This window comes from Panthera onca, chromosome A2 (assembly GCF_046562875.1).
Source record: "Panthera onca isolate mPanOnc1 chromosome A2, mPanOnc1 haplotype 2, whole genome shotgun sequence".
Classification (NCBI taxonomy): domain Eukaryota; kingdom Metazoa; phylum Chordata; class Mammalia; order Carnivora; family Felidae; genus Panthera; species Panthera onca.
Window position 1 is genome coordinate 77836266 of NC_138340.1, and position 25055 is coordinate 77861320.

Consider the following 25055-nt stretch of genomic DNA (forward strand, 5'->3'; position numbering starts at 1 on the left):
GCACTCTTTAAAGGGGACCCAAGGCGTTTGTGCATATAATGGAATCCCTCTTTGCCTCTACTGATCTGTTTTGTGTCTGTGTGGGCTATAAATAGGTATTTTATGTAGTCATTACGTAGTAATTTCGAGGTCTGTTCCTTCACAGTTATTAAATTTGCAAGCGTGAAAATTTTACTCCTTGCGTTTTTGAAATATTTGATAGTCAAAAGTGGATGGAGACCAGGAAGGAGTGACAAAGAAAGCAGGATGTGAACACTTCCAGGGAGATGGGGTGACCCATGCAGGAGCTTGTTTACAGGTGAGCAGGACAGGCCTGAGCTTTTCTGTACAACCCGCAGTGGAGTTGACAGGATCAAGTGAGGGAAGAGACTGTCCTTCACCGAAAGGGGACTACATACAGTGGTGCGGCCAGAATTCCCTCTGTAGTAACCTGATAAACGCATACCTGCAGCAAAAATCAGAAGCTCACAATTGTTTGAGAGTCCTGAAAAAATACATGTGGAATTTGGATCTTCCAGACAGTCTTGAATTGATAAATATTCAAAGGCTAAACCTGCTTACCAGACGCTCCTCCTGAAAGCCCCTTTTGGGCACAGTGCCGTCCTGGCATTCTCTATTTGCTCTCTATTTGATTACGGAATGCTCTCTCTCGCTTCCTGGTTGGTTTTAGATGGGAAACCACGTTTTGTACTCAGGGATGGAATGGAGGGAACAGAGGGGAGGGAGGGTAGTCAGAAGCAGAGAAGCCTTAACATGGAGTGAGGGGGAAGGCTGCTGTGCCCTGAAGGCACTATCTGATTGGTACTCTGGGAGGAGGCAGAGGCAATGAAGAGGGAGGCCAGTTACCTGAAATTTCTGGAAGTGCAGGCTTGTCTTCTTTCCAGAAGTTCCCATCACAAACAGGAAGTCTGGGGTTAGCACAAATGGCACTCTCTCTTTATTGATGCCCAGAAAACTTTTGTAATTCCCGAGAATGTGTCCAAAGTCAATATGAAATAGATTTCCTTAAGAGAAGAAAATGTCTGACATCATTACGCGGGCATAAGCACTTGTAACAACACTCTGGTTTGTTTATTTCCTGAGATATTTTTTAAGTTGCCTGAAAATGAGCTATCTTGGGCGAGAGAGCTATTTTTATACTGTTTTATCAGCTTGTGATATTTTTCAGCTTAGCAGGTGTGTATGGTAGTAACCACAAAGCACTCTTTGAACCAAGTGTGTTTTTGATATCCTTCTGGTGTTCTTCAGATGACAGCCAAATGCCATTAAAAAAAATTCTCGTCTCGTCTGAGAATTATTCTTAGAAATAGAAGTCAGAACTCTCTGGCTAATCTGTCATCATTTTGCCCGAGACTCTCTTATGCCCTTTATATGACTCAGGATAGACTGATGGTTTGCTCTGCTTGGTGGGGGTGGAGGATGGGTGGGTGGGGGAAGGCATTCACCTTTTCCTTTTGAGTAGCACCATAGAAATACATCACTGTGAATCTCCTTTGAGTCAGTTTCTACCACTGTCGCTGTTGTTACCATGATTACCATCATCTCTTCTTGTTTAGATAGCCTGTATCATACGTATGGTCCATAAATACGTGATGTCTTTTGATTCTCACGGAGAGTAAGCAGTTTACCTCAATATGGTGCTTTTTCTGGATCCCACTTTTAAACTGGTCCAAATTTCTTAGAGATACTTTTCATGGCACGGCAGCCAATACTGACCATGGTCAGAGTGGTCGGTGAACTCGTGACACGAGGTAGGTTAGGAAGGCAGAGCATCTCAGATTTAAGGATGTCTGGGAGTTCTTTTTGTTGCTTCCCTGTAACATCTGACACTATCGATCACACCCTCCTTCACCAGCTTCTGGGATATGCCCCTACTTATCTTTCTAGCTAATCGCTTTTCCTTCTTAGGTCTCATTTCTGGTATCTTCTTCCTCTCTGGGGTGATCGCAACATCTATGTTCCTACATGGTAATGACTTCTAGATGTGTACTCCAATCTTAAACTCTAAATATTACTCTCTGCTGAAGGATAGGGGAAATGGGGAGTTAGTACCAGTTCAGTGGGGCCAGTGTTTAAGTTGGGGAAGATGAGAAAGTTCTGGGGGATGGTGGTGATGGGTGCACAGTAATGTGAATGTATTAAAAAATTTTTTTGGGGGGCGCCTGGGTGGCTCAGTCGGTTAAGCAGCCGACTTCAGCTCAGGTCATGATCTCATGGTCCGTGAGTTCGAGCCCTGCATCGGGCTCTGTGCTTACAGCTCAGAGCCTGGAGCCTGTTTCGGATTCTGTGTCTCCCTCTCTCTGACCCTCCCCCATTCATGCTCTGTCCCTCTCTGTCTCAAAAATAAATAAACGTTGAAAAAAAAATTAAAAAAAAATTTTTTAATGTTTATTTTTGAAAGAGAGAGAGAACACACACACACACACACACACACACACACACACACACACACATGCATGAGTGGGGAAAGGGCAGAGAGAGGGAGACTGAGGATTCAAAGCAGGCTCCAGGCTGAGAGCCCAATGTGGGGCTTGAATCCACACAACTGTGAGATCATGAGCCGACACCTGTCACTTAACAGACTGAGCCACCCAGGGGCCCCACAGGGTGAATGTGTTTAATGCCACTTAACTACACACTTAAAACTGGTTGATATGGTTGGTAAATTTTATGTCCTGTATGTTTTACCACTGTAAAAACAAATTATAATAAATAAACTCACCTGTCTCTGTGATCATAATATTGTCGTTGTGCCTGTCGCCTATTCCAAGAACAAAGGTAGCCACACAGTAGCCAGCACAGGAATAAACAAATCTCTCCACTGCTGCCTGAAACTAATTAGACACATCTGAACATTAGTTGTGTTCTAGCTACAAAGAGCAGTGTGGATCTGTTATAAACGACTTCCAAAAAGGTACTATTCTGGGAACCAGTTTCAAGTTCATGGCACCTGATTTCATTAACAACCTATCTGCTACATGCCAACTTTCTCCTTGCTCTCCTTACATTCTAGGTGAAGATTCAGTGACTCACAATAGCACATGGAGGAAACGAGAGTCAAAGAGCAATGGTAATTTAATCAAAGGGTTCATTTCCTCTCCATGTCATCGTTTGCCAATGCTACAGAACCTATAATAATTTCTCCTTCAGTGGAGAACATATGTTTTGCTTGTGACCACTTCACGTATGCATGGGTTCACAAATCCACACATATAACAGACTAATAAATGCTGCTAATTATATTTCCTACCCAAAGGGCTGCTAACCATGCAAATGAGAAGTGGTAATCCTGTACCGCAGAACTTGAAACAGCAGCCAAACAGCCAGCCTAACCATGCAGCTTGTGAAGGATTCAGCATGTGTGCTTCGCAAGGATGGTGAAACTGATGTTTTCAGGATCTCTAATTTACCATTTAGAGTGCAGAGGTACATCAGAAATTACTTTGGAGGATATGTGGCATCTCCCAGGTAGGAAAGGACCTATCCACGGTAACTAGATTTTTCTGCCGAACATCAAAAGGAGGCGGTCGTAAAAAGTGCCCACCAAGTTACTTTATAGAACCAAATTTTATGCAAAGCATGCCTGATAGTCAAAGGACAAACAAATGCTCACTGGCATTCTGAACTGAGAGCTTCCGTCTTACACAGATATGCTGTGTCACACGGGAAGGCACTTAAAACCCCCACGGCCTCACAGGTAAAGTATTTTGCCAAACCTCAGGAGGCACGACATCGGTATATCCTTTGAAAATGCAAACCCATTATTGCTACATGAATGACGGCTCATAAGGAGCCTTCAGAGTGCGGGAAAAGCTGGAGCTCACCTTTTCTTCAATAGGGCATTTCTCTTTGAGCCAGTGATTCAGGACTTCATCTTTAAATGCACCCGTGTTGCCCACGGTGCTTTGCTGAATTTTGGCAATTGTCGTGGCCTCTTTCACGATCTCGATCATTCCTATGAGAAGATGCACAAAGGCTGATAGACACTGGGGCTTGGGGCCTGACCCAGAGGAGGAATGGCTGGGTCTCTGTTGACAGGAGGGCAGAGGGCTTTTCAACCAGGCGGCTCTTTCCCTGGTTTGGTTTTCTTAGGAGAGAGAGAAAGAAAAGGAGGAGGATGCAGAAGTTTTGTGGGACATGCTTTCAATCCCTGAATGAAAAGAGGAAAGGTTGGCTTTCAAAGGCAATAAGTAAAAGCACTTATGTGCTGAGCATATGTGCTTGGCAAACGGTGCCTTTTCCTTTTTTAATCACAGGGTCAAATGGAAGTGATTTTGTACAGTTCTCGGATTGGAAACTTGAATAAAAATATGTCTGATTGAAACAAAAATGTTAAATGTCTGTAAAAGCACCTAAGAGTAGAGTATGTAATAGTTTCAATAATGTGAATTCTAAGATATTAAAATAAGTGACAGATCTTTGCGTCTATTTTTAAACGTTATTTGTGAGAGAGAGGTTTAATGTGCAGTGAAACGAGTTACAGTTTAGAGGTGGAGAAGTAAAGAGGAGGGAACAAGTTCTTATGAAAATCATTTCCATGTATAGTCACAGGGATTTAAATCACACATTCATGTATTTTCAACAGATCCATATTAAATCAAGAGTCACATTCACCAACCTTGGAACATTTTCTTCCTTTTCTATTTGGATTATGATTGTAATTTTTCACTTATTAAATGCCTATGCTAAAGGACTTATGATCCCTTTTCAATATTTTTTTATTTGAGAGAGAGGGAGAGTGTGTGTGCACAAGTGGGGTAGGGACGGGGTGGGGGGAAGAGAGAGAAAGAGAGAGAGAGGGAGAGAATCTTAAGCAGGCTCCACACTCAGCTCAGAGCCCCCATGTGGGGCTCGATCCCATGACCCTGGGATCATGACCTGGCTGAAATCAAAAGTCAGATGCTCAACTTAGGGGGATGCCTGGGTGGCTCAGTCAGTTGAGCATCCAACTTCAGCTCAGGTCATGATCTTGCGGTTTGTGGGTTTGAGCCCTGCGTTGGGCTCTGTGCTGACAGCTCAGAGCCTGGAGTCTGCTTTGGATTCTGTGTCTCCCATTCTCTCTACCCCCCCCCCCCCCCGCCGCTTATTCTCTGTCTCTCTCTGTCTCTGTCTCTCTCAAAAATAACTAGACATTTTTAAAAAAGGACTTACGATCTTTTAGAACAAGCTGAGTGGTATATTCATCTCCTGGGGTAATCACATACCTATTTTGTCACCAGTTGAAATGCAACCATATGGCAGGAGGCACAGATCCAGAGATTCAGTCTCCCAAATGGATTCCATGATTCGTAGAATCTAGACATCAAACACAAAAACGTTTCCATTACATTGGTTTAATAATTTTTCTTCTCCCTTAAAAAAACAACATGTATTTTGTGTCTGGTAACACAAAATATATGTCAGCATAAAGTCTGTAAGTCGCAACTATATTTATCAACCTGGTGCTCTAAAGTTCCCCTTCCCTGGGAGCCTGTTAATTTTGGTCCCTGAGATGGACCCTGGGGAAGAGGATACGCGGAGTTCGTGTGGGGAGAGGTTGCAGTGGTGTTTCAGCATTCAAATGTTCCACTCCACTTATGTATATTTTACCATCACAACAAAGTGTTCTCCCCTACATTCTTAGAAATTTTTATCCATAAGGCACTCTGGGGCTAAACCAAGGCAACACTAGCACTGATGAGAATGCTTGCTAATTTACCAAGTGCTGTTTTGTGTTAATCTTTTGCATTTACCCTATAACATGAATATGATTAATATTCCCATTCTGCACATGAAGAGACTAAGGCTTCAAGACCTCACCTAACTTGCCCTCACCTGCCAAGCAGTGTGCCTCAGCAGGGAAACAAGTACATAAAGAGCAAGTGCAAAGTTCCCCTCAAAAGGAGAGGAACACAGTGATGCTTTGTGTTTCTGAAGAGTTTGTCTGCCAAGAATCAGAAGATTCTATGGATTTATTTGAAAGGCAGCAAACCTTCAAAAGGTTTGAAGGATTTCTTTTTCTTTCTTTCTTTTAATACTTCTGGGACAATACACATAGTATTCTTGAAAAGAGAGCAAGAGGTATTATTGTTTCCATATTAGAAACAAGTACAAGCAGAAACACACAGAGAGAATTGAAAACATGACCAATTTTTTAATAGGCTACATTTAAATCAATGGGGTTTGCCTATTTTAAATAAACCACATTAAATATTAGGAATTGTGTTACTTCTACAACGGTGGACTATGGAGAAGATTACTTTCCAGGTTTGCAAAGCTAAAGTTGATCCAGAAATGTTAGAAAATATGCAAAATGATTAACATTGATTACTGTCCACCTTCTGGTCTAGTAACTTATTCATGCTTGTTACTTAACTGCACGATTTCTTCAGTCACTTATGTGTCATTCTTCTGTCTCCTTCCTATCAAATCATTCACTTGAGTTTGTGGATGTGGATGTAGATCAAAGTGAAGTGTATAAGGAGAGCACTTGTGGGTGCACAGATATGTCTACAAATATGAATAAAGTGGATGCCAGGGGGGTACATACGTCTATATTTTATGTTACTACACTAGGAATGGGATGTATAAAAGAGAGGTTAGGTGAGGGAGACATATCTGGCTATATGGGAAAGTTGGATATGCTTCTTCTCAGGAATAGACAGCATTGGGATGCTCACTAGATCACATATCTAATGGCCCACAGCCATGTTCCCCCAGTGCCAACTCTCTGTTACAAAATCTTCGATCATTGTACATGGACAAAATAGGAGAATGGGAATAAAATCAGTAGCAGGCATTTTTTAGATCAAATACAGAATTCTTTTTTCAGGTAATTGAACAAAAAAATTCCTTAATGGTAGCATACCTGTAAAATCAGCATGTCTTGGCGCAGATCATCACCATGTTTAAAGATAATGCCAATCGTTTCATTTGATAGGGCTGTAGGGTCGGCACATTTAAACTCAAGCCATAGGGGCTTTTTCTTGGAGGCCATCACTTTACATTTTTCAATCTGTAAGGAAATAGTCACATGTTTCCTACATATAATGAACACATATCGTGGACACATAAATCCTCTTGCAAAATATTATTATAAACAACCAGTACAAAGTCCTAGTTGGAAGAGAAGATATTTGCAAATACCTATCAGATAAAGGATTAGTATCTAAAATCTATAAAGAATTTATCAAACTCAACATCCCAGAAACAAGGAATCCAGTGAAGAAATGGGCAGAAGACATGAACAGACACTTTACCAAAGAAGACATCCAGATGGCTAACAGACACATGAAAAGATGCTCAACATCACTCATCATTAGGGAAATGCAAATCAAAACCACAATGAGATACCACCTCACACCCCTGTCAGAATGGCTAAAATGAACAACTCAAGAAACAACAGATGTTGGCAAGGATGTGGAGAAAGGGAAACACTTTGCATTGTTGATAGGAATGGAAACTGGTATAGCCACTCTGGAAAATAGGATGAAGTTTCCTCAAAAAACTAAAAATAGAGCTACCCTATGACTCAGCAATTACACTATTAGGTATTTATCCAAGGGATAAAAAATTGCTGATTTGTAGGGGCACATGCACCCCAATGTTTGTAGCAGCACTGTTGACAATAGCCACAGTATACAAAGAGCCATTGACTTTTGAATGGATAAAGAAGATGTGGGATTTATATATAATGGAATATTACTTGGTAATCAAAAAGAATGAAATCTTGCCATTTGCCACAATGTGGATGGAACTAGAATGCATTATGCTAAGGGAAAGAAGTCAGAGAAAGACAAATATCATATGATTTCACTCATATGTGGAATTTAAGAAACACAGTGGATGAACATAGGAGAAGGGAAGGAAAAATAAGATAAAAACAGAGAGGGAGGGAAACTGCAAGAGACTCTTAAATACGGAGAATAAACAGGGTTGCTGGAGGGGAGGTGGGTGGGGGGATGGGCTAAATGCATGATGGGCATTAAGGAGGGCACTTGTTGGGATGAGCACGGGGTGTTATATGTAAGTGATGAATCACTAAATTCTATTCCTGAAACCATTATTACACATATGTTAATTAACTTGGATTTAAATTGAAAAAACAAAAAACAAAGTCCTAGTTGGAAGATGATGTTCAATGATTTGGGCAAAAGTACAGCAAGCGTTCTTACCATATCTGCAAATGTTATGGGAGAGCAAGTTATAACACCTAAAAGCAAGGATTCTCAAACTGTGTTCCGAGGAACCCTATGAGTCTGTGGAGGTGTTCAAGAGGCAATGATAGGTCCTGTCCTCTGCATGCCTCACTCCTACAGGGCTCTGGTACTCCCATGTGCCCATTACTACAGAGCAACTATGCTGTTTACCTAAGCTCAACATACCCTAGGAGATGAAACATAAAGAAAACTATACCAAGGCTGATCCTAATCAAATTGCTGAGGACCATGGTACCAAAAAGAAAATCTTAAAAGTAGCCTGGGGAAGAAAGACACATACAGAAATCAGAGGTAAGAATGACAGGAAACTTACAGAAAATATGCAAGCCCGAAGAAAAAGCTGCTGAAAGGGAGGAAAAAAAGCCAACCTAGAATTCTATATTCAGGGAAAACATCTTTCAAAAATGAAGGTGGAATAAAGAGGTTTTCAGACAAACAAAAGCTGGAAGAATTTCTTGCCAGAAGACTTGCACTATAAGAAATTTTTAAGGCTGAAGGAAAATGATGCCAGATGGAAACACAAACCTTTACAAAGAAATAAAGAGTCCCCAAATGTGGCAAATGTGTGGGTAAATATATATATATATGACATATTTATATAAATATATATATTTATATTTATATATATTATATATATACATTTATATATGTAAGTTTAATCTATTAAGTCTGCTAAATATTTTTAACTATTTAAGGCAATAATAATAATTACTATTGGGTTTATGACATATGTAGGAGGTAAAAGCATGACAAAAATAGCATAAAGGTCAGGAAGAAGTTAATAGAAGTATACTGTTGTAAGATTCTTATGCACACGTGAAGTGGTGTATTATCTGAGTGTAACCAAGAGCATGAGGTAACAGATATTTAGATCAATGAAGTGAACTAGAGAATCTAGATATGGACCCACACATATACGGGCAGTTGATATTTGACAAAAGCACCGAGGTATTTCAACAGATGGTGCCAGGAAAGTTGGATATTCAATACCAAAAAAACCACACCTGATCTTTACTTTCCATCATACACAAAAATTAACTCCAAGCTGGATCAAAGACTGAAATGTAAGAGTGAAAACTATGAAACTTCCAGGAAAAAATATTTGTCACATTGAATTAGGCAGTCTTTCTCAACATTGGCACTGTTGACATTTTGGGCTAGATTATTCATTGTTGTTGGGGGGCTGTCCTGTGCAATGTAGGATGTTTAGCAGCATCCCTGGTCTCTACTCACTAGATGCCAGCAGAATTTTCCCAATTGTAACAGTAAAAAATACCTCTAGACATTACCAAATGTTCCCGTGTGTGTGTGTGTGTGTGTGTGTGTGTGTGTGTGTGTGTGTGTGTTGGGGGTGTCTCTCCAGGTTGAGTATTATTGGATTAGGCAAATGTTTCTTTAAAAAAATTTTTTTTAATGTTTATTTATTTTTGAGACAGAGAAAGAGAGAGACAGAGTGTGAGTGGGGGAAAGGCAGAGAGAGAGGGAGACACAGAATCTGAGGCAGGCTCCAGGCTCTGAGCTGTCAGCACAGAGCCCGACATGGGGCTTGAACCCATGAGCTGTGAGATCATCTGAGCAAAGTTGGACGCCCAACCAACTGAGCCACCTAGGCTAGGCGCCCCACAAATGTTTCTTAGGATACACGAAAGCAAACTATACAAAAGGTGATGAATTGGACTTAATAAAAAGTTAAAAACCCTTCTGCTCTCTGAAATATACTGCTAAGAAAATGAAAAGGTAAGCCACAGACTGGAATTTGTAAAATGTATACCTGATAAAGGATTTGTATCTAGAATATATAAACAACTCAAAAATAAGAAGGCAACCCATATTAAACATGAATGAAAGATGTGAACAGAAACTTCTCAATAGAAGATGGAAAATAAGCACATGAGAAGATACTCAACATCATTACAGAAATGCAACATTGAGATGCCACTTCACCATTGGAATGGCTAAAATTAAAAAGATTGGTGATAATTAGTATTGGCAAGGATGTGGAACAGTGGGAACTCATGTACATTGATGGTGGGAATATACAATGTTACACACTTTGGAAAAATAGTTCAGCAGTATCTTATAAAATTAAACACACATGTACCATGACTCAACTATCTCACTGTTAAATATTTACTCAAAAGGTGAATGGAAAATAAATCATAGTATATCCACACAGGGGACTACTACTCAGTCATAAAAAGGAACAGATGGCACACACAGCAATGTGGATGGATCTTAAAAGTACCACGCTAAGTAAAAGGATCCAGAAACAAAAACTACATACTGTATGATTCCACTTGATGAAATTCTAGAAAATGACATGACAGAAGCAGATCAGTTGTTCAGGATAGGGGATGGAAGGAGGAAAGGACTAACTCTGCAAGGGAACATGAAAGAACCTTTCCTATAATGTCTCTATGGAAGTGTTCTGTATCCTGGTTACAATGGCGGTGGTTATGTGATTGCATACGTTTGTCAAAACTCATTGCACTGCACACTTAAAACGAACAAAATTTATTGTATGTAAATGATTCCTTAAGAAAGCTGATTTAAAACAAAATGGATGGGAGACTGCCTGGTTTTGAGGCTTTGAGGAGCTAGTGGTTAGAGAAAGGCTTGACAGAAGCCCGTCCAGGGACTTTCCAGCTTCTCTGTCTCTACAGAAACATTAGCTTTTACCCACAACGCCCTGTGAAGTGTGCACAGACAGTTACAAGACATAAAGACCACTTGGGGACATCGAGGTGATACCTACCACTAGTGCTCCGGCCTTCAGTCCAGGATCATATGGGACTCTAAAGCTTTTTGGGAGATTCGAATTCTGCAGGTTTTCAAGTTTTTGCTTAAGTTGTGAAATAACTGTAATTGTCAGAAGTGCACAAAGTTACATGAGTTCAAATAATCACCAACATTATCTATAGCATTTCCTGAGGCCACGTCTATTCATAACATTCTATACATTTGGTCTGGTGTGGAGTGGGAGCAAAGGGTGTAGGTTTCTGTCTTTGAGGAACTAACCATAAGACGTGGCGAGATAAGTCAGGTTTACTGTGAGCAATACAACCATGTACACAATACTACAGCAGTGGATAGAAGCATGCGAGTAAAGATATGGGAGGCCAAGACAATCAGGTAGGGAAGGATATTTTGAAGGCAATGCTAAGGAATATATACTGTTGTTCTCTTCCCAAGATGTGAAACTTTGAACTGCCATTTGGTTTGGGGAACAGACATTCAAAGACCATATTAAATGCAATTCAGTTAAGGTTCTATAAATTCTTTTCAAAAGAAGAAGTCAGGTTATGTGGAGACAGTGTGATAGCCTCAAACTCAAGAGGTCTTTAGAATTCTAAATTCTAAGACAAAATATATAGGTTAAAAATTTCTTCCTGGATAACATACTAGAGGCCAGTACAAGTGTTTCCCTTTCTTACTTACAATGAAAATAAAAGTAAGATGATTATGACCATGATTGTTTTTTTGGAGAGAACATTATTGGTGTATTGGAAAAGAATTCAAGGGGAAAAGTGGAAATTCAGAATATTCAAAATACTAGCTGACTATGTTAGTATATGTGTCCATTATGAGCCATAGTGCTGGGTCTATGTATATAAAAATGAATAAAAAATATCCCCTAGTTCAAGGCTCATGCAGTTTACCAGACCAGAAAGATGTGTCAATGACTATATTTTAATATAGTATCAACCAAAGCCTAGGGGAATACAGAGAAAGAGTGATTAATTTTCCTAGGGGCAGGGACAGGATTTATTAGGGATAAGATCATATTGGAAATGACATCAGAGAGGAGGTATATATGTCTGTGTATAATTATGCTGATCTCTATATAAATATATATAAAAAATAGAAGTATACTGACATATATAAATATATATACACAAATTTAAATAGCTTCTCAATAATTCATTTCTTTTTTTAAAATTTTTTTAATGTTTACTTATTTTCTGAGAGAGAGTGAGACAGAGTGTGAGTGGGGGAGGGGCAGAGAGAGAGGGAGACACAGAATCTGAAGCAGGCTCCAAGCTCTGAGCTGTCAGCACAGAGCCCGACATGGGCCTCAAACTCACGAACTGTGATGTGAGATCATGACCTGAGCTGAAGTTGGACACTTAACCAACTGAGCCACCCTGGCACCCCAATTCATTTCTTTAAAAGACTGAAAATTTGAAAATTATACACATATATTGAAAGGAAGGAAAAAAGTAAATATTTGCAAATAACTAATATTCCTGTGCGTGCAACTGTTCTGTTTTTTCTGTTTGTTTTTGTTTTTGTTTTTTTAATTTCAAGTTTTTAATTGAGATTCCAGTGAGTTAGCATACAGTGTAATATTAGTTTCAGGCCTTCAATTGTTCTTAACTATACACCTTACATCTGCATGCTTTTTAAATTTTTCAAAGAGTTCAACATCTATTATAAATACATCATTAGCATATATCCATAGTTTTAAAAAATACGAACTTGTAAAAGGAGGACTTTAAATTTGCTTACTCCACAAAGATGGAAGATTGAAAAATGTGTTCTTGGCTTCCTTTAGGAAGGTACAGCCCGCCTCCCCAAAGGAAGGAGAATCGCAGGGATAATGGCATTGAAAATAGAGGCACCATACCTTGGGAACTGACATCATACTTTTCAGCAGAGAGCGATTTAATATCAAGGGTGACCTTCTGTAGCATCTCGATCACTTGCACTTGGTCGGTGAAGTCATGCAGCATGGCTGTGCCACAGCCCCTCAGGTAGGCTTCTAGGATCACTGCAAACCTCTGCTGGTAGTGTCTGGACTGCGCTATCTCGCTTCTCAAGAACCAAAACAAGAAGTGACCAATTCTTTTGTTCTGAAGGTGGGAACAAGAAGGGTGAACAGTTGTGACTAATGCTCTATCAGTCAGTTCTCGCTAACTTTTAAAAGGTCACGCTATTCTCAAAGTGGAAGTACTTACTCGTAAGCCACGCTTCAGCAGAAATCTGGCGAGGGCGCTGTCATGATAGGGTTCAAATTTCACAGCCTAAAGGAAGAACACAGGGGCATTTGTAGGACTGCATTTCTGTGTTGGTTAATCAGGGGAGAAAGGAAATGGAGGAAAAGCGCTCTACCTTACTGGGTCTTTTCTGGCTAGGCGATGACAATCTTACCAGTCACTTCACTCAACCCTTTCTTTTTGAGGACACTTTGGGTCAGAGTGAGCCACTTGCTTAGGGACTGGGATTAGAAACCAGAACTCTTGACTCCAGTTATGTTCTTTTGCTACCTTCAAAGGTTAGGCTTTGGCTCCCATTAAGGGCTTACTTGACTTATTGGAACGATAGAGGGGAAATATGGGGATGACTGTAACACATCCGTAAAAGAGGTTGTTGGAAAGAAAACGCACAGTGGAGACACAACATATAACAAGAAAAATATGTTAGAGGTGAAGATCGTAAAAATTCTATAGCTTCCCTTCAGCTCAAGATGTGTGTTTCACATCTCACTGGCAGGTCACCACGCTACCTCATGGGCTCTTACTCCAAGTAAACAGCAGGCCTGGATCCACCCACACAGAGTGATCACTACCCTCTGCCATGCGGCAGTGTATACAGAGAGTTTTTTCTGAAAAGTCTCTGATTTTATGTGCTTCCTAGGGTTTGTAGTTTTTGTATCACTTGGCTGTTATAGAGGTATTGACCTGCGTGGCAGACAGCTCTATGACTGAAGAAAAAGCACCAATAAAATATAAAAAAATAATTTAGAATGGTGGTATAGGAACATTTGTTATAACATTCTTAGTATTTACAGTAAGTCTGCAATAGTTTACAATTTTATGGCAAGACTAACAAATATAGTTTAAATTGTTAACAGATGTGTAGATAGATTTATAGGCTGATACCGTGTGTGTGCATAAAGAGAGGCTTAAAATGAAATATCTCAGTATTTTCTTTACAGATAGAAATGGTCTACCTTTTTTTTTTTCCCCAAGGAACAAGAGAAATTCCCATTCCACTTTATCTTTTAGGGCCTGTGTGGTTCTTGGGACAATTTCCAGTTCTTACTCTGGTTTTCCAGTTTGGAAATGATCAATATTGACATGCTTCCAAAGATGCTTTTCTTTTCTTTTAAAAAAACATTTTTTTTAATGTTTATTCATTCTTGGGGGAGAGAGAGAGAGAGAGACAGAGTGTGAGCAGGAGAGGGGCAGAGAGAGAGAGGAAGACACAGAATCTGAAGCAGGCTCCAGGTTCTGAGCTGTCAGCACAGAGCCCGATGTGGGGCTTGAACCCATGATTATGAGATCATGACCTGAGCCAAAGTTGGACGCTCAACTGACTGAGCCACCCAGGCGCTCCTCAAAGATGCTTTTCATGGCTGTGGGCTGGTAGGTGTCTGTAGCTGCCGTTAAGGTCTGAATTTTGAGAATGTAGTTTATTTGGCCACTGGTACAGACTTCAGAATTGTTTTTCTAAGTTTCCAGCTCAAACGTGAGTCGTTTCAACCTTATTCGTGTTTCACTTCTGTAAACACAATGCAGATCTCAACTAGGAGACCATTTTAATCAGGAATGAGTCATTCAGCCATATCTGAAAATGTCTCAAATAGTTTTACAAATGACTACCCTTTTTCAAATTTATGACCACAAATTCAATGTTAATATTACTTATTGACCTCTTTCATTTAAAACATTTCCAAGAAGAACACGATTCATTTTCCGATTCTGCAAAATTTACTTGTGAAAATGACAATGAAAAATAATTCATTAGTGAATTAATTTTCATTGTCATTTTCATTTGTCTTATGTCACTATCTGAACTAGTGGGCAGAGAAAACTATTAGATACATTTAACAGATGAAGGCAAAGGTCAAGTGTAATGTTTCAAGTATCTGCTTAATGAGAAGGCAAAGATTCAGAGTTAAAGTTGAGAATATTCAAAATGCTCAGAAAACTCCAGGGCCTTCCTCTAACTACAAATAATGATTACAGAGTTTAGTGTCTAACACTAAAAGTGGCTAATCCTCAAGAGCTCAGGTCAGGGGTGCCTAGGTGGCCCAGTGAGTTAAGCATCCGACTTTGGCTCAGGTCATGACCTCATGGTTCGTGAGTTTGAGCCCCGCATCAGGCTCTGTGCTGACAGCTTGGAGCCTGGAGCCTGCTTCTGATTCTGTGTGTGTGTCTCTGTCCCTCCCATGCTCATGCTCTGTCTCTCTCCCGCTCAAAAATAAATAAGCATTTAAAAAAATTAAAAAATAAATAAATAAAGAGAAGGTCAAACATCACTTACTTAGAACTGTCCCTGGTTTCCTCAATCTAAATTAAGTATCTCCAGGACCCCTGCCTATTTTCTCATAATACCCTGCAGATCTCCCCCAGAGCACTTGCACAATTTGTTATGAAATATCTGTTTGTATGTGTATGCATTTAATGCATTTAATGTCAGTCTTCCCCACAGCATCACAAGCTATAGGGGGACAGAGACAGGCTCTGTTGTGATCACTGATCTCTCTAGCATCCAGAAGTGCACAGTACATGTTGTTGAATTAATAGAGGGACATGTCTGCACTCTAAAATAGCATTCTGTTCCAATTCCTTTACTTCCTCTTCCTTGTTAAACAGCACAATACGGTCTCAGAAGTGCTCTGGTGTGCAGAACTGTGCCTCCTTTTTTCTTCAACTTCCTAGGTAAACCTTAGGCAAATCACTTAGTCCTTCTGGACTACTTGGAAAGGTGTGAGAACAGGAGTGGAAATCCTATACCAGACCTGTCTGAAGAGAGGGGCTTTTGAGGTCCCACCCAGATAGGAGATGTTATTCTATGAATTATGATAAGCGTGATCAAAGAGGGTGAGCTTTTCTCTCTGGGACACACTATCCTGACCCCGGATTTTTTTTTTTTAATTTTTAATGTTTATTTATTTTTGAGAGAGAGACAGAGAGTGTGTGTGAGAGAGCAGAGGAGGAACAGAGAGAGAGGGAGACACAGAATCCGAAGCAGGCTCCTGGCTCCGAGCTGTCAGCAGAGAGACAGACACAGGGCTTAAACTCACGAACCCCGAGATCATGACCTGAGCCAAATTCGGACGCTTAACCAACTGATACACCCAGGTACCCCCCTCACCCTGGATTGATGCAGGAAATTGGAGGCAGAGAAAAGAGCAGGGCCTGGAGGCAATCTGCCTGGGTTTGATTTCTGGTCTGATTTTTTAAATGTGACCTTGAGCACATTACTTAGACTCTCTAAGCCTCGGTTTCCATATATATATAATGCAAATGTTAATTTGACCTCCATCATAGTTGTTTGGAGAGTTCAGTGTGATAATAAATGAAACTCATGCAAATCACTTGCAGCCTCAGAGCCTTGGTACAAGGGAGCATTCCACTAATCGCATCTGTCACTAATATAGTAAATGAGAACAAGCTACTCCTATAGAGCCAGTTTTCCTAAAAAGCAAAATACTATGTCCTCAAAATGATTGTTGGCAACCCCTCAAAGACAGTAAAAAAAGTAAATGGAACAGTTTACTACTGTTTGAAGTGGCTTCATCAGATCTCCATTGACTGACTATGACACTATATGGGCAAAGGGCATTTGGTGACAACTGAATGGGGTGCCTGTGCACATGCAAATAAACTCTTTGAGAAGAGTGCTCCCTTGAGAACACCAGAATCCCTACCTGGACCAGCTGTAGGAGGTAATGCAGAACATCATCGTCCTCCAAGCTCTCCAGTTTCTGCACTGCAATGGCTCTTACATTTTCATCCGAAAAATTGCAGTCCAGGAGTTGCATTGTTAACCCCACATCCAAAGCACTTTGATCCCAGACCTCCCGTCTGGCTAACAATTGGTACGTTTTGGCTACAATTTCTTGCTGTCCCCATTTTACGGAGCTAAACAGCTTAGGATATGCCTTTGGATGCTTAAGGCTTTCATATCTAAAATGCCAGAGCAATTCTTTGTCCTCTGCTGTGAGAGGGTTAAGTGGATCAGTGGCTATGATTGCTTCCAGTTGCTTCCGAAGCTGGTTGGGCATTTCTGCTCGAACCCGGTCCCCTTCGGGGTCAGGGGTGGGGCGATGCTTAGGCAAGGCTATTGGGTGACAGTAATTGTCCAGAAGAATGGAGATGGACATTGAGTTCTCCTTGTCTGGGTTTGTCGCAGACGTGAGCTTGTCAGCATTGAAGCTCCCTTGGTCTTCTCCCTTTCCAGATATCTGCCACATGTGGAGCACATACTCCCCGTGGCGCAGGAGGAATCGGTGGTCTATCAGCAGCAGGTTCACGTAATAGAGGAGCTGAGTTTTGCCTTTAGACTCGGAACTGGGAGTCTCTGCAGAGGTCTTGCCAGCCAGCACTGGAGCTTTGCTGCAGTAGATCTGGAGGTTGAGTAGAGCCCCTCTGGGTAAGTCTTTTATTTTGATACTGAACTCGAGCCACACATTCCAGAGCACCTCCTCTGTGAAGGGTTTGGGGCTGGTTCTCCTTTGGCAAAGGACTTGCTGCCCATGCTGGATGTTTGCCTCCACAAAAACTGTGAGGTCAGCATTCCGGGGCAGGACAGGGATATCAATGCCTCTGATTTTGACCCTGAACTTCCGGTCACAGTCCCACAGGGACACGGTGAACACACTCTCGTGGTCCTTCCCGTGGATGGTCAGCTGCTCATGGTAGCCAGTGACTCCCGTGCAGTCATCCACCAGTGGCCACTCTTCTTTCCTCACCTCGTCCAGGGCTGGGTCTGGAGGTGTGTCAAGCACCAGGTGAATCTCTTCTCCATTCTTGAGGCATTGCCTCACCCACTGAAAGTTTTTGATGGGCGTTTCACCCACTAGGTACTCATCCCGGCCGCAGACGCGCAGCACAAAATCCTGTTCGCTCTGGCTTTCGGGGATATCCATCAGAGACTTCTTCTTGGCCATCTTGGTGAAGAAGCTCTGGAGGATGGCGCCTGGGGTGTCATCGGCCGAGACCTTGATGGTCTGGCTGGTGGTGCTGCGGTGAATGACGATGAAGATGCAGTTGTTGGTGATCTTCTTCAACAGATACTCCGGGAGGGGCTTCGATGTCACCCACGGGTGCATGGCGTAGAGCTTAGGGTCGCGGCCGGCCACCTCGACCATGCGCGGGGTGACCAGGCGGCGGCGCGTGAACTCGAGCTCATTATCGTGCACGTTGCTGACGTCGGTGACGTCGTAGCCGATCAGGGCGGTGAGCTGGCGCTGGAAGGCCAGCGTCTCGTCCGAGGGCGCGTGCCGCTGCACCACGTGGATCTGGCCCGGGCTCCTGTGCAGCACCTGCCAGTATCGCAGGCAGTCCAGGGTCTGCACCACCTGGTACTTGTCGTAGATCTCGTACCACTGGCCCTTCTTCTGGTAGAGCAGGAGGAAGTGGTCCGGGCCGAGCCGGCGGTAGAAGTCAGTCGCCACGCTAGTCTCCAGCGCGCGCAGCCACACCTGGGCCTTCATCTGCTCCACGTTGCCGTGGCCGGCCACGTGCAGCAGCGCCGTCTCGGGGGTCTTGCTGTTGCGCTGGCTGGTGGGCAGCACGAACTCGATGGGGATGAGCTCCATGGAGGACAGGCTGGCCGTGGTGCTGCGCGGCTTCATCCTCCGGCGCCGGCGGCGGTTGTCCTCTCTCAGAACCACGGGCTGTTCATAGTTGTCCAGCTCCATGCCCTGCGCGACCTGGGAGTGGAGACACAGAGGGCTTGGTCACGGGACAGGCACTTTCTGTTAACACTCTTCGACGAGGTGGCAGAAGGAGAAGGTAGAGGAAGGCAGTGATGTGCGCCCGAAGATACAGGGGTTTTGGAAGTGGGGCCCAGGAATGCTGGTCCCACCACTTAGTATCAGGGTGACTTGAGCTAGTTAGAGAATCTCTGCGCCTGTTTCCCACCTGTAAGATGGGTTTAATGATACCTCAGAAGGTGGAGGTGAGGATTAAAAAAGGTAATATGCTTGTTCGGCATGGGCGATAGGTACATGGGGGTTCATCAATCAGGTACCTTATGTTTGAAACTTTAATTAAGGAGAGAGAGAGAGAGAGAGAGAGAGAGAGAGATGTGAAGCACTCATCCATCACAGTCCCTGACACTTTATAATGGCTCAAGGTGGTAAGCGTTGTTCTTAAGCATACTGAAATGGATAGATGAATAAAATCATCCAGTTAAATGATCAACTTCTAATTTTCAAGGTGCAGAGTGAGATGCTGAAACCCCACACTGTGACAACACACCCTCAACTTGTTTCATCTTTGTTCATTCTTACACTTCTCTCTGGGACCAAGATACCTCGCCCAACCACGCTTCACATTCTCGACTTTCAAACTGTCTGGATCAGGTATCTCCTCCCTAGTCAACTTCCTGTCTGTCTTTTTCTTTTCTTTCTTTCTTTCTTTTTTTTCTTTCTAGTTAGGAAAGTTAGTAATTTCATTGATAATATTCAAAAACATCAGAATTGGTGAAGTCGCAAGCAAGAACTTTTGCAGATACTTGAATTTTTGAATCACGAAATGTGTAGACATTCTGGCTGTCATTGCTACATTAAAGCAGTATCTTAGGGGAGTCACCCAAGGCTGTACTCTTCTAGCATGAACAATCAGATATTTTTAACTTTGTACCAATTCATTCCATCTGCCCCTGCATTAGATAGTGGAGAAGCCACCAGATGGGAGGGTGGATTTCTGGACTCCAGTGACCTGCTATTTGGACCCCAATCGATCACTTAACTTCCTTTTTGCTCTCATATTTTCATCTCTATAATGAGAATTCACAAACTGATTCTCATCAATTCACTTTCCTCAAGTCTTTAGTGAGTACCTACTCCGCACAAAGCATTTCAGTATAAGTGTGACAGAATGCAATAGGAAACACTTCAAATAATGATTGAAATATTAAAAATATTAAAATTGAAATACAAACAAGGTGTTTTGATTTTAATATCTAGTATCCCCAGGTTGTAAGATATGTTCCACATAAGAATCAAATACTGAAACAAAAATTGTTTCCAAAATTGTCATTTACTCTCTTAAATGACTAATGTTAGTGAGACTCATAACTACTTATTTCCTTCATAGTGGACCATTTGATATATACCAAAAAGGAGAGTTTGATTCAAAGATAAGAAAGACAAGTTTCAAATCTTGACTTTTAAGCTGACTTATAAAGTCAATAGTCCCTCTCTTAAAATATTATGAAGTTATCTTCAGCAAATACAGAAAGCAACTGTTCCAGAGGACTATCTCTTGTAGCTTTTAATTCACTGTTTGGTCTGTTGCTACATTGTAGAATAACTACCAAAGAAGAGAACCACAAGATATATTTATATTGACAACAAACTGAAACAAAATAGTTCCATATTGAGGCAAAATACAAATACACAGCAATAACTTCTGCCTCAGTGCTACCAAACAGTCTTACAAGATACAAGACACAGAGGAAAAAAAGGCTGGCTAAATACTCACTGCTTTCCTTCATGGCTGAGGCTATGAAGCTTTCTCCTCTTATGAGAAGACATCAGAAACACTGTTAAGCACAATAATCGCTAAGCATGCACTTGTGAGAACGTAAAACCCGGCTGGCACAAGCTCCTGTGCCCTCCCTCTTCCTCCCAAACAAAAACAAACAAACAAAAAGGACAGATGCACCTGCAAAGCTATGGCCAGAACCTTATGGATATCCACACGTATAGGTCTGGCCAGACAATGAAACGGAGGCATTCAGTGGTAGTATCATCTCAAGAACCGACAACCGTTCCAGATAAAAATATTCTACCCCAGACGGAAGTGTCACTATTCCGAGTCAGACCCAACAAAGGGCAAAAAATAGAAGGAAGTAATACCTGATAAAGCAGCGGAGGTGATGATGCTGAAGGATCATTTGTTTAATTTTTGAAAACAAAGCAAATTCGAATCTACCCAGTGTGCCTCTAAACTCTTCCGCTTTTCTGGGTCTCCCTTCGTATCCAGATGCAGAGGAAGTGTTGCAGTTACCAGGAAGGAAGTTTTAACCAAGTTGATTATACGTGTGATTGCTCATTTTAAAAGTGTCAGAAATGCATTTCCTGTTATAGCACAGAGTGAAACACAGGAGTGAAAAATGTTTACCATACACACACACACACACACACACACACACACACACACACACACACATATTCTATTCTTTGAACTAATTTTTTTTAAATAGGAGAGACTGAAACAAATTAAAATACACATTCACAAGACATAAACACATGAGACATAAATACTCTTTCTAGATAGTTCTTAGAAGAAAAGGCCTAACAGCTACAATATTAGAGAAACAGCCTGGTAGGCAGATTTTTAAGAGTTAAATTAAACTCATTAGTCCTGCAAAGCTCACTTAATTAAATTTTCTTTGCAGGAACTCAAATGAACTCTTGTTGATATGCTGTAACTGAGGAATGGGGGAGAGAAACCTAGTGATCCAGGGGCCTGAGTTACACAAGCTGAATATTTTCAAAGACAAGGTCTGGGAGCTTGCCTCCTTACCTTGGTGAGACATTTCTGTATATTTTCAGAGCATTCAGGGTCCAAAATATCACTGTTGTGTGTGTGCGCGTGTGCATGCATGTGTCCATGTGTGTTGTAGAGGGAGACTTACTATGAGCCATGATTGGCTGCAGACAAAATAAAAGGTTTTTTGGTGTCATGGGAAAATTGGGGAGTTGAGCACTGTAATCCCATCAGATAGACAGTCACTAAGAGATGGCTCCTGAGTCCCATGGGAGTACAGAATACATAGAAAAGCCATACTAGGGGCACCTGTGTGGTCTAGTAGGTTAAGTGTTTGACTTCAGCTCAGATCATTATTTCATGGTTCGTGAGTTTCAGCCCATGTTGGGCTCCCTGCAGTCAGCACATAGTCTGCATCAGATCCTCTGTCCCCTCTCCCTGCCTCTCAAAATAAACGAACATTAAAAAAAAAAAAAAAAAAAAAACTCAAAAAAGAAAAAGAAAAGAAAAAATCATCTTAAATCATTTTTAGAGCAGCTCTGTATTTTCAGGTGACCTCAATTTCCTCTAGAACCCCCAAGCCCACTCAGATCCTGAACCAGTGTTCCGTCTCCTCTCTCCCAGGGTTTTCTATACTTGAGTTCATCCTCTAGTCTGTGTTCTCATGGACTCCAGCTGAGTCCCAGGAACAGCCAGTAGGATGGTGCTTTCTTGGAGGTATATAATTGAGAGGTTCTCCGAGTTCCTTTGACATCAGAATAAATTATTGTTGATCCAATCTGTCTCCTTTCACACAGACCCCTTGGGGTCTTAGCTTTCTGCAAACAGTTTCTACACATAGTCAAAGAGTACCTATAATAGTTGACATCAAGCAGGAAAACCATTTAATTCAAAGACTGCCTCCCAAATATTTGGAGGGAGCTTATCAGCTTTCCAAAGTATATTCCTACTTAGGAATACTCCCTTGGGAGGCTGGCAGATTTAGAAGCCTAAGAGCTGGCCCTCTTTGTTGATTCTGAATGAGGGACCAAGGAGTCATGCTAAAGGAGTTTGCCAAGCTGTTATGGGGGTAGGTGGGCTGACCACAGATTGACCACAAGCTTGGCCAGCCTTGTTCCCCAGACCATGCAACAGATACCTTCCTCACCCTGACTCAGTCACACCCAGGGGGCCAAATCCCAGCCCGATTACCCACCTCCCCAACCACTTCCCATATACACACACTAGTTATTCCAGCTGACTCTTGGGTCTCCTTGCTGCTGAAGGAACTACTCAGCTAAGTCCAATTATGCAAATATTTTCTGTTCTATGACTAAACTTGTAAATGGTTCAGGCTTTATTGGTGGTTTGAGATTAAAAATACCCTGCCCTTCCCCAAATCCTAATATAGCCACTAAAATTTGACTATATGTCATAAGCGTTCCAAGACAGAAGTCATGGCCAATATCACCCTTTCAGTGGATACTTCCTCCTTGCAGAGGAGTCCTCTTGTTGGGGCCTCTTTCGTCCCCAGATTTTTTTAGGTTAGAAGACTTGTAGGCTTCATCATTCACCTGCTTTATTGATATGTTTCTCTTTTCTTCTTTTTTCTCCCCTTCTGTGAATCTCCATGCATCTAGCACGTGTTTTACATATGGTAGACATACATTGCATTTTGACTGGGAAAAAAAAAAATCAAACAGGTTGACCTTCTATATCACTCTGACCATCACAGGAATAAGATAGAACAGATGAAAAAAGAAGAAGACAGTAATATCTGTCAATAGTCAATAAACAGATTATGTAATGTTCATTATAAAATATAATATTTTGATGGAGGAGGTCACTTTGGGTGGGACTTAAAAAAAAAAAACAGTTCAACATGCAGAGGGATGCCTAGGATTTAAGGTAAGAGGAATCATAAGGGAAATTTCCCAAGCCTAAAGTATTTGGGGGACAGTGAACAGATCATTTTGCTGAAATAGAGGGTTATTGAAAACAGTCGTGGGAAATACGGAGATACGGTAAAGACGTGGGAAGACTGGCATGTGCCTTCCAAATTCATTTCATGTCTTGGCACATGTCAATAGTAACAACATTTGTATGGCACACTGGGTGCAATGGGCTGAATGTTTGTGTCCCCCTGCAAATTCAAATACTGAAATCCTACCCCCCAATGTAGTGGTATTAGGTGGGGCCTTTGGGGATTCATGCCTTTGTAAAAGGAATCCCAGAGAGCTCTCTTGCCCTCTTTCTGCCATGTGAGGATACAGTGAGAATATGGCAACCTGGAAGGGGGCCTTCACTAGAACCTGACCATGAGGGTACACTGATCTTGGACTTCTAGCCTTCAGAATAGTGGGAAATACTTTTTGGTTGTTTATAAGCCACCCAGTCTATAGTTCTTTGTTACAGCAGCTCCAACAGACTGACACTGAGGTCAAGCAAAAAGGCTCCTCAAAGGATGAGATAATGTCTGCCTCCCCCAACGCTTCTGGGGCACACTGTTTGAGAAGCTCGGTTTGGGTTATTGCTCCTAGGTGGGGCAGCTATCTGATGCAGACCTGTGGGTATCTCTTGGCTTCAAAAAGCACTAGAATCCATCTTTTCATATGTTTTAGTTCAGCCTCAGAGGGCTTATACAATGTGAACAAAAATGCAAAAAATCATTTTAGTCTAACAATTTACTTTCATACCTTGATTTGTTGTCTGGGCACAAATACCAACCTTCGTGAAGCTTTTGTTCCGTATCTGGTAAGTTGAAAGAGAAATATCCCGGTATTGTAGAAACACTAGCAATCGTGAGACCTAGGTTTATTTCTGCTTATTCTCTGGGCCTAATATATGCTAATTCATCTCTCTCAGCTCTCTAATCTACCAAAGGGAAAGCAACCACCCTAATTATCTCAGAGGAAGTTGTTGTAAACCTTCATGTTTCAACGGAACGTAAAGTTATCTAACTATACTATGCAAGACATTGTGTTGGATGTTCTAGAGGACATACAATTCTTGGTATCACTCAACCAACACGACACACAGAGGAAGAAGAGGCATGCCGCTTGTGTGTTTCTATTTCAGAGAGAGAACGTTCCCAGAAGCCTCCCGGGTTCTCTCTTATCTCTGGTCGGAATTATGGCAAATGCTTACCTGTCCCTCAGCCAATCACTAAGAAAGGGGATAGAATTACACGAGTGGATTAAACTAATCAGGATTTTCTCTGCTGAGTTCCTGGATGGCAGATAACTGTGGCTACCCAAACAGAATGTCAGGGCTCTGACAGTAAAGACAAAGGGGCGCTGGGGAGGACACCAGGAGAGTTTGTCAGAACCTTGACTGCCATTAGGGAGGTAGGGTATTATCATGCCATGTGGGTAGAGGGGAGCCACTCCAGGTTTAGAGAAAAGAATCTATGGGAAATCATCAC

The 25055-nt window shown here is 41.7% G+C and overlaps 1 protein-coding gene and 1 long non-coding RNA gene across 5 annotated transcripts in view; one reads left to right on the plus strand and one right to left on the minus strand.

Annotated features, from left to right (window-relative positions):
- LOC132679853 (uncharacterized) overlaps positions 1 to 3606 on the plus strand; it is a 28592-nt gene extending 24986 nt beyond the window's left edge. Inside the window, exons 4-5 of one of the 2 annotated variants that reach the window (XR_013554027.2) lie at positions 146 to 298; positions 3014 to 3606. This is a non-coding gene — a long non-coding RNA (uncharacterized LOC132679853). The remainder of the gene's footprint in view (positions 1 to 145; positions 299 to 3013) is intronic. The other variant, XR_013554028.2, reaches the window with a different exon arrangement.
- Positions 1 to 21163, minus strand: part of PIK3CG (phosphatidylinositol-4,5-bisphosphate 3-kinase catalytic subunit gamma) — a 33346-nt gene extending 12183 nt beyond the window's left edge. Inside the window, exons 1-10 of one of the 3 annotated variants that reach the window (XM_060633769.3) lie at positions 21019 to 21163; positions 16858 to 18864; positions 13157 to 13222; positions 12826 to 13051; positions 10954 to 11057; positions 6848 to 6994; positions 5205 to 5295; positions 3825 to 3955; positions 2723 to 2834; positions 847 to 1004 (exon numbers count right to left, since the gene is read on the minus strand). In XM_060633769.3, coding sequence (XP_060489752.1) covers positions 847 to 1004; positions 2723 to 2834; positions 3825 to 3955; positions 5205 to 5295; positions 6848 to 6994; positions 10954 to 11057; positions 12826 to 13051; positions 13157 to 13222; positions 16858 to 18852 — 3030 coding nt within the window. In that variant the 5' untranslated portion in view covers positions 18853 to 18864; positions 21019 to 21163. The other 2 variants (XM_060633768.3, XM_060633770.3) reach the window with 2 other exon arrangements.
- Between the last annotated feature and the right edge of the window lie 3892 nt (positions 21164 to 25055).